This window comes from Aplidium turbinatum, chromosome 16, assembly GCF_918807975.1.
Source record: "Aplidium turbinatum chromosome 16, kaAplTurb1.1, whole genome shotgun sequence".
In the NCBI taxonomy this organism is placed as follows: domain Eukaryota; kingdom Metazoa; phylum Chordata; class Ascidiacea; order Aplousobranchia; family Polyclinidae; genus Aplidium; species Aplidium turbinatum.
Window position 1 is genome coordinate 12,272,126 of NC_137487.1, and position 10,243 is coordinate 12,282,368.

The following is a 10,243-nucleotide window of genomic DNA, read 5'->3' on the forward strand; positions in this document are numbered from 1 at the left end:
TATTTCTGCAATTGTTTGGTGTTGCCATGAAATGAAATGTTTTAATTTAACGTTAAAATAATGCTGTTCTCAGTGGATAATACCTAAACTAAACTCTGTACAAACCGTAGGCTACATGCTTCCGTTTATGCTGCAAAGTGAGCTCCAGAAAAGCTTGCACATAGCCTACTGCAAAGGCAGCGAAAATGTTGCATAGAGCAAGCTGAAAAATGAGTATTTTGTGTTATTTACGTTTTCTGGAGTTTGTTTGTCGTCATTGCCCGTTCAGTAGCCTATTAGTTAAATTGAAATAGGGCAAAAGTTATGATTTTATTGTATAGGCTACTATGCTATTATTTGTTATGGCACTTAGTATGATTCTATTTGAATAAGAACCTTCTGATGATCCGTGTAGGTGAAACAGGCTGTTAAGGATTCAGATAGTAATAACTATATTTGATTTAATTCGCTCTGCTTTGCTTTTTTGCTTAGCATTGAGCACTTTTTGTAGTATTAATAGTTTTCATTGTTTTAATATGTTATATATATTTTTTAAATTACTTGATTTTAACACTGCACTGCTTGATTTTCAGCCTTCAATAAAACGTTTTTCAAGATTGCACATTTAATACAGTATATTAAGACAACATATCATAACTGGCTATCTTATCGTCATGTATAACATGAAAAAAAAACACATGAGAAAAAGGCTACAGATTGTTCAGTAAAACTTGCAAAAAACACTTCTTTAAGAATCAAGAGCTATAGAAGCGACATCCATTATCTGACTTTATATCCAATAGGCTATCATTATTGTTGCATCTTTTGCGTTCGTATTTATCTTTGTTCTTTTTTATGTTCTTCTGTCCTTCTTTAATGTGTCAATTTGCTATTTAAAAATGCAATATTTTCTTTCGTATAACTGTTTGAAAGAGGGAGTGCAGACTGGCCAACCTCCTACGCCTATTTAGAGCTATACGGTCTTTCGCACTCTCTCATTGTACACTGTATACGCACACTGTACGTTTTGTTTCGTATCCAAACAAAAATAAATGACCATTTATACATCCATGTAATCTTTTAGTAGTCCAAGCAGCAATGACTTATTTTCAAGGAAGACGAGGAAACATATTTTTCTCCTCAAACTTTAGATAAATATGTCGCAATAAAGTATTGCTATGCTTATGCTCTTGTCTTCTTACAAGAAATAGATTGCGCATTCCACACAAACTTTGTCCCTTGCAAAGTTTTCTCGCAAGCTAGGTGCTTGCTAAACAGCAGGCTATAGTAAAACCTGCATCAATGATGCATCTTTTCTTTGTAAACAAACAGAACATTAAGATACTTTATTTCTCAAAAAATATGATCATAAAAAACGATTTTAAAATATGTAGCTGAAAAAGAAGAAAATTTGTCTCCTGTAATAGAATAAGCGACAAGACTCAAACGATACACTCCGCCTTCTGTAGAATGAGCAACCACTTGTCCCACGCCGAGCCATAGCCTACTGACAAATTTAGCAATATTGAAGAGGTCGGCTACTTCGGCAACTTTATCCGTTTTCTTAACTTTCCTTGCCTCAGCTTCAGTTTGATTCTTTTCAGTACAGCCTTGCGAGAAGAAGGTAGTACAACAATTCTTTTCTCACCAACAGAACCTAGTTTTTCATTTTTCTTCGTTCGAGATGGTACAGAAGTCAACTTGTAGTTAAGAAAACGATTTTTGTATTGTCTGCTAATACCCTTGCTGGGGCAAGAAGTCTGATGTTTTTCGCCAAAGTCAATGGACAAGCGAGTTTTTCCGCCGGTAAAAAAATCACAAATCTTTCTTGACATCAATCTGAAAAAAGTACAACCTTTCACTTGCAAATAAACATTACTTGAAGGTAGCACACGTTTTATCCTTACACAAACTCCCCACAAAATAAAATAGAAATTAGTTTCAAGGCAAACTAAAACAAATAAATAATGCATGGCAAGAAAAAAGCTTTTCTGTAAATCAACACAGTAGAATCTAGAAGACCAATTGAAATCAGCCGGCTCTGAGATGCAGCAATTCATCGAGGAGCACCTTAATAGTAAGTTAGTAACTGATAGTAACTTAATAACACATTATTTTTGCATTGATTCACCGTATGAAATCACATTCTTGCAGCTAAGCTATCTGAAGTCATCAATACGGAAGATCAGGCCATAACCTCCACTTGAATAATTTTTATGCAACTGAGCATCAACCAACGTGAAATATGTCATCTCGATAAAATATCATATACACTTTTTACAGCAACAAAACACAAACATAACATAGGTTTATCCCAACTAGCAAATTGGTTCTTTGTTTACAGAACGTCTACAGAAAAAATACTAATTTGCTGGCTGGTATAGGTCTACAAATAAAGTCCAGACTAGCCTGCTGAAAGATTCTCCGTGGTATCCTTCAAAGAAAGGATGGTGCAAAGTCTCCTCTGCTGTGTATCGTTTCGTCACGTCCGCCTCGATTAAGCAGCGAGTTAAGTTCTGCCTTGCGGAACTAGCTTTAGAACATGTTTAACTCTAGTAAAATTTTCGTTGATTTTAGTCACTCCTGCATTCCTACAATAAAAAGGCCAAAAAGGTCGAAGCTCTTTCTGAAGTTTAACTCTGTTGTGTAAATTGCTTTAAAATAAGTTTTCAACCTGATTGTTCAGTTTCATTCATAGTTTGTTTGCTTTATGATGTTATTTACTTGAGTATTTCGAACGATTATTTTTGCCTAAAATAAAACGAAATCTTGCTCTATCAAAAAATGGTTAAAATTAATATCCACTGCAACAAAAATCTTTCAAACGAAATCAAGGTAAACCACTGGAAATCCCTTCTAGGCCACTCAAAAACAAACTTATTGACACCGATAAACTTGCACTGATCAGCAAGCTATGCACGAAGCTAGTAGCCTACGCAACTGTGGCGGAAAATAAGCTTGTCAAAAAAACGAAGAAACGCATAAGCTATTCAGCTTTAAGCAGTTTAGTTCAACCATAAGCTAAAAAATTCTTTGGCTACACAATAGAAATACACAAGCTTGCTGGGTAGGTCAAGCAGACTTAACGGCAGTGAAGCCATTGTTTTTACCAGCAATATCATACAATTTTTATGTTAAAACAATTTCTAAACTTCAAAATCATCAAGTCAGGTGTTTTTTACAGAACATGATACGTTTTATTGGTGTAAACTAAGCTAAACTATCACAAGATGTATAAGGTGATAATCTGCTTTTTTTCCCGACGTTTCGTCAATCGTCAGTCAGGCACGACTGACTTCTTCAGGGGAGTAGAAGCTTAGTTTGCACCAGTAGAACGTATATCATGTTATCTAAATGCCTGGTGAACAGCCTCAATCAATTTTTAGAGGTCTTTCTTAGCATATTTGCGTCATGATAATAGCATAGAGTAGATACTAGATAATTAAGCAAGATTGTGAAATCAGAAGAATTTTGCAGTTTCCAATGTGTGCCTTTGAAATACTGTATTGCGTATTCGAATCCGACTTCGGCCTTATTCTATGAAACTGGTGCGACGGTCATGCAAGCATGTAATGCTCTTGCTAAAAAAAAGAACGACGCTAGAATTTAAAAACCAGTATATATAACCAAGCACAACCAATCAATGCCATAATTAGCCTAAGCTACCTTTAACTTTTGAGAAAGAATACCATTTGTCTTTAAAGGAAAACGAATGTAATTGCGGAGTTGAACTTTCAACATTCTTGCAACATTCGTGTCATCAAACGGCATACGACCACACGCCATGATATACAAGATCACGCCCAAACTCCACATGTCATACACTCGAGGGTCGTAGGGTTTACCTTAAATGCAAGTCAGATTTAAGATTTTTTTCTGGAAATGATGCAATTGATTTTTTTTCTTTTTTCTTTCGCGCAACGCTCAGAGTCCAAGATGGATACCACTACATCTTGCAGGTTTGAATTGCAATTGAAGCAAATGCAATTGAAGCAAATAGTTCAGTGAGCCAAGCTGCAGGGAAATTAGCACATTCGCTTTATAATCAGAATGAAATTCAGGTTTGCTTTTAATACTCGCATATTTCTTGAACAATTAATGTAAACATCCCATTTTGATCTGTTTCATGATATAGCGCTTGAGCAGCGCATGTCAGGACTGCTCTCCATTCAACGGCACGTGATGAGTGGAATAATTTCCCGACAACAACATTTCAACAATCGGAAACTTTATTCTTTCCATCTCGGTAACCGGCCCTGCGTCAAAAGCTTCTACTGTACAAGACTGCGAAACTGCCAGGAATAACCGATCAGAGACTTTGTCAGTCCGAGGAGAAGATTCTAAACCTACTTTTATATAAGTTTCTACCTTGAAGAATTTCAGGAGCAGCATAAGCAGCTGATCCACAAAAAGTTGAACTCAAATGTATGTCGCCATTATCATCGTACTGAATGGGCTTTGCGAAACCAAAATCAGTTATAAGGATGTTATAGTTTCTATCCAGAAGCAAGTTCTCACATTTTAAATCTCTGTTAAAAAATAATGAGTTAGTCAATAAATAGCTACAATTTAAAACATTGGCATTTTCCGCAAAAATAAGACAAGTCATTCTAGTTCCTGTACTCGATTTCAGTAAAAATTGGTTTGAAAAAGTTAATAGTAGTAGCTTCCAGAGTTGGATCAAATACAATTGTAATTGAATATCATTAATTACACAATTTTCACGTAATTGCACTTGAGACTTTTTGCTGTTGTGTAATGGAACTGTAATTTCAAAAAATTTTGGTCCAAATTACAATTACAGCTGGTAAGTTGCACGCATGGTAGCTTAATTATAGGCCTCGTCTTGTTGCGTTGTTGTGGAAAAGCTATATTGAAAAACGTTTTTCTGCTTAATTTATTTCTACCAAGCCAATAGTTTTAATATTTTTACTTAGAACTTTCCAAATACAAGCACGTCCTATGTGTTTCTTCAACACTACAGTCAGGGGCGCCGGAAGCGGGTGGGCAGGGGGGGCGGATGCCCCCCTGCCCTCAATTTTTCTACAGATGGAGGGGCAGGGGGGCAATGGTGCCCTTTTAAAGTCATGTAAGCTACTGCACATTTTGCAATATAACAATTTCTACTATTCGCTTTTAGCCTAATTATAATCTTTCATTTTTGCATCAAAATAATATTTACGGCACAAAATTTTGCAACACAGTACAGGCCTTAAAACTCGTTTTTTTTTGGCAGCCATCGTGGCCTACCGGGTGCTCCTTCTCGGCGGCCAAATCTGCGTGCTAGGAGACCAAAATACAAAATAAAAATAACGAGCACAAGTAAATAGAATTAAACTTGCAACAATGCTAAAATGATCACTTAGCGTTGTTGAAGCCTGGGCGACGTCCTACAATAGAATTGTTGCACCACGCAATAACTGCTTAATCGGGATTGTAGCCTAATCCAGTACTGCGGGACTATCTAACGACACTCACACGAGTGCCTCCAGTGTGGCTGATTTTAAAGAAGTTCGCCACTCCCCTAGAATTCTTTTTAGCAACGAAAAACAACGTTCGACATGTGTTGACGATGACGGCAAGGTAATAAAATAAGCATTTCAATGATGTGAAGGACAGTACTAAAAAAAGCATAATTTTTGCAAAATATGATCCAAAAATGTTTTCCCCTCGGATGTCAACTAACCTAGTTCTCCTTTTTAAGAATGATTCAATGTCCGACAACATCGAATCGACATAAAAACGACAATATTGCCAGCCGATGTAAATTAGCACTCCGGATTAAGACTTTGTTAAAATAAACGTCGGGAATTACAAACAAGACTTACAGCGCTGGTGATCGCAGATGGATATATTCCATCAATAACAAATATTCCCGCACAATGCAACAGTGGCGATTATGACGCGCTGACCTAATTTTGCGTCACTCTTTGATACTACATATTTTCGACAGTTAATCCACGATCATTCTATTGCGAAATTAAATAATTGGCTAGAAGAGACCAGCGGCCAAACTTGGCCGATTGAGGAGGTAGCACCGGCGGTCATTCAAGCACTACTTAGCGGCCATGGCCGCAGGCTGCTTTAAGGCTTGACAGTAGGTTACATCATGATAACATAGCATGATGCCCTTCATTGTATACCGGACACATGTAGGCTATCATTACTCAATACATAGTGAGCTAATAGATTAGCATTATCGCTATGTCTTATCTTAAAACTTAAAAAAAATTGGCCTTTTAGTAAACAAAAGTGCCCTTTTTCGTAATCTTGCCCCCCCCCCCCCCCAGTCAAATATCGTTCCGGCGCCCCTGACTACAGTATTCACAATAGATTGAGTTTCTTCTATTTATTCTTCTATTTGTTGTATCTATTGTTCGTTCGTTATCTATCATTTGCTCTTCTACTTATTGAATGCAAAATAATGAGACTGCAGTGTTTAGGCTATGCGAAGTTGCATTTTTCACGTTTATAAAAGTAGAAAGCTGTTTGGTTACAGAAACCAAAACCAATAAAATACTATTTTCAAAGACTATATAGTAGGATGGTTCTTAATTTTGAAAGTTAGAAAATGGTTCGCTCTCACCCTCTGAGTTGGATCCAATCACTGAAAAAACCCACCATGCCAAATTTTAAGCCATTTCGATAATGTTTAGAGGTAGTCCACGCATAGGCCTACTCAAAGTTTAGGTCACTAGCAGGGCCATTCTATGTCAATTCACACATTCAAGAAATTCAACCACTCCGATTTCCCTCAAATTTTACACACCTTTTTACTATCCTATATGATGATTAACTGCAAAATTTGAGCGAAATTTATTGAGAAACACGAGAGTTATGAAGCATTTAGTTTAGGGGGGTCTGCCGAGGGGGCACAATTTTTTATTTTTGGCTATGTTTGAGGCCCTATTACTGCTAAACTAAATTAGGTAACAACCCAAATTTTTTACAGGTGATAGTAATTCTGCCAAATATTGAAAACATAACATCGTTCACACTGTCACACTAAAATGGCAAAGGTCATAGACATCCAAAGTTGGCCATTTCCAGCTCTCGGCTACAATTTTCCAAAATTTTGAAACCTTGCTAATACCCCATTTTTGATTGGTTTTGGCTGAAATTTGGTAGAAATGTTGTTTACAGGATTCTCTATAAACTGGGAAAATTTCAGTACCGAAACAAAATATTAAAGGGCTTGGGAGGTATTTAATGTGAAACATGGGGCGAAATAAAAAAAAGCAAAAAATGGGGTTCTTTTAAAATCCAGGTTACCCATGACCCCAGTGAAAATTTGCACTGAAATGTTTTTTCAATATTTGGCAGAAGTACTATCACCTGTAAAAAATTTGGGTTGTTAAACTAATTTAGTTTAGCAGTAAGTTAATAGGGCCTCAATCATGGCCAGAAATAAAAAAAATTATGCCCCCTCGGCAGTCCTCTCAAACTAAATGCTTCATAACTCAGATCTTCATAACTCTCGGAGTTGCTCTTGTGCAGTCTTATAACCGACTGTTGACAAAAGATGAAGAGCAGCTGCAGTTTCCATTATGAAAAAGGACCCCGTTTTTTGCTTTTTTTCATTTCGCCCCATGTTTCACATTAAATACCTCCCAAGCCCTTTAATATTTTGTTTCGGTACTGAAATTTTCTCAGTTCATAGAGAATCCTGTAAACAACATTTCTACCAAATTTCAGCCAAAACCAATCAAAAATGGGGTATTGGCAAGGTTTCAAAATTTTGAAAAATTGTAGCCGAGAGCTGGAAATTGCCAACTTTGGATGTCTATGACCTTTTAGTGTGACAATGTGAGCGATGTTATGTTTTCAATATTTGGCAGAAGTACTATCACCTGTAAAAAATTTGGGTTGTTACCTAATTTAGTTTAGCAGTAATAGGGTCTCAAACATAGCCAAAAATAAAAAATTGTGCCCCCTCGGCAGACCCCCCTAACCTAAATGCTTCATAACTCTCGTGTTTCTCAATAAATTTCCCTCAAATTTTGCAGTTGTTCATCATATAGGATAGTAAAAAGGTGTGTAAAATTTAAGGGAAATCGGAGTGGTTGAATTTCTTGAATGTGTGAATTGACATGGAATGGCCCTGCTAGTGACCTAAATTTTGAGTAGGCCTATGCGTGGACTACCTCAAAACATTATCGAAATGGCCTAAAATTTGGCATGGTGGGTTTTTTCAGTGATTGGATCCAACTCAGAGAGTGAGAGCAAATCATTTTCTAACTTTCAAAATTAAGAGCCACCCTACTATATAGCCTATGCTTACCTATGGCATATGTTTTGTGAATGGCAGTAATTTATTGCTTGACAAAGCTGCCAGAAAAACCTTTTAGTTTCAGATTCAGGTAGTGCTCCTCTTCTTTGAATATATTTCAATAAATCTCCGCGATTAGCAGATTCCATAACAATACAAACATAACTCTTATTTTTGTCAATATCATAATGCTGCAAAAATGCAAGACAACTTGCATTGAATGTTGAATGTATAAGCGTTGAATGATGATGTCTTTGATGACGATGAGACAACAAATTGTTAACTAAAAGCTGTGGTAGGCCTATATACATTTGTTTGTATACTAACACATGGAAACTTTCTTAGTCTATTTTTATTAGGCTCGATCTACATCTGATCTAATCCAGCTGAAGTTATAATTAAATAGTTTTTGTTTTTTCACTTGATGTTATGCAAATCAACTTAGAACAGTGGGCATCCGTTTTAATTGATTTTGTTACACGTAAAAATTATAATCACAAACTTCATAGCAAATGTAAATATTCCGTTAAGACTAAAACCAAACATAGGTTTTGACTTTCATTCAGAAACTCTTTATCATTTACATCAGAGTGATCCAATTTAGTAGCAGCCAACAAAGAAATATCGTTTTGGGCTAACTTACATGTCGCAAATAAGTTTTAGTGAAAATGAATTGAATAGATGGGGGTTCATGGATTTGTTAAAAATACTATAGTCGGCTAGTCGCGTATACATCTAGCCCAGTGGCTCTCAACCTTTTCCGGCTTACGGCACCCTATGTAAACAACCAAATAATTTGGCAGCACCCACAGTCCAACCAAAAAGTTTCTGCATTAAAAATAAAAATAATTTTGAAAAGAGTTTTTGCAAAAAAAAAATAACTACAGCTCCGTATCAATCATCTACAATTTGATGAAGATCGTTTCAAACAAAGTCAGTGCGAAATTTGCGCTGAGTTTTAGTGCAAATCCTTTTAATGTCTGGGCGCATATTTGATAACACTACTCTAATAACTAGCGGCACCTTTGCGAAACGTAAATGGTACCTTTGGGTGCCGCGGCACTCCTGTTGAGAACCACTGATCTAGCCAATAGAAAACTGTAGTCTTTGAGTGCTTGAATATAATTTTTTAAATCAGATAATTTTAACAAACTGTAAATTCAAATAAAAATATTAAAACATTGGTTGCGACACCACATAAATAAACTAGCGCTGAATATTGAAGTTAATAGTCTCAACATACCTCCAAAACTTCATATACTTGAATGATATTCTTATGACACAGTAAAGGTAAAATTTTTAGTTCTCTAGGTAGAAACTTGTTGATAAAATCTTTTGGTGCACTTCTGAGGCTTATACATTTTATAGCCACATCTCCTCCTAGCTCAGAAGAATAAGCAGCCTTCACCTAAGATTGGAAAGTAGTATCCTTGTGTTGAAATAAAAAATGCAATATCTTATTCAAACACTTTTTTGAACCTATGCTGCAAAGTCAACTGCCACCGGTAGGCATCATTTTGGTCGACAGCTGCAGCATTGTGTTTGACTTGTCATGGGTAAATCTTCTGCTTCAATAGTAAATAAAACAAAAAACACAATAACAGTCATGAGCTTTCAATTAGGCTATATAGAAAAACTAAATTTACATTTCAAAAGAATTTAGTTTGCATGGCCTTCTACAATACAAACCTACTCAATTCTTACTTTTGAATAAGCACCTTCTCCTAGAGTATCCAAAATTTTATACCCACGATCATTTAAAAGTTGTTCCCAAGCATATTTCATATTGACAATATATTTTAGCCACCACACCGAATTTCAAAAATGCCTTGAAAAAAAAGCTTTTGAAGTTAATGTAGTTTTATACCTGCCCTACACTGCATATAACTTTGGTACTACTCTACATGGAGAGACGAAAATATAAAAACCTACTCTCCAGGCTGTATTTTATCTTTTCAGTAAAAGGTGATACAATGTGGAAAAAACTTTGGGGTG

General features: G+C 36.0%; 1 protein-coding gene across 7 annotated transcripts; it reads right to left on the bottom strand.

The window, feature by feature from the left end:
* Positions 1-574: 574 nt before the first annotated feature.
* LOC145785975 (testis-specific serine/threonine-protein kinase 1-like) lies at positions 575-10,243 on the bottom strand. Of its 7 annotated transcripts, none has more exons than XM_082597664.1 (7): positions 9,953-10,242; positions 9,492-9,656; positions 8,261-8,439; positions 4,348-4,508; positions 3,646-3,824; positions 2,389-2,495; positions 578-1,818 (listed from the first exon to the last, which is right to left on the bottom strand). In XM_082597664.1, exons 1-7 carry the CDS (start codon positions 10,031-10,033, stop codon positions 1,518-1,520), a joined length of 1,173 nt encoding a protein of 390 aa, XP_082453790.1. In that variant the 5' UTR covers positions 10,034-10,242; the 3' UTR covers positions 578-1,517. The 7 variants fall into 7 exon arrangements, 5 of the variants coding, with proteins under 5 accessions (XP_082453791.1, XP_082453790.1, XP_082453793.1 ...); XM_082597667.1 differs by having other exon boundaries at positions 1,681-1,818; positions 3,669-3,824; positions 9,953-10,243; XM_082597666.1 differs by having other exon boundaries at positions 1,681-1,818; positions 2,389-2,508; positions 9,953-10,243.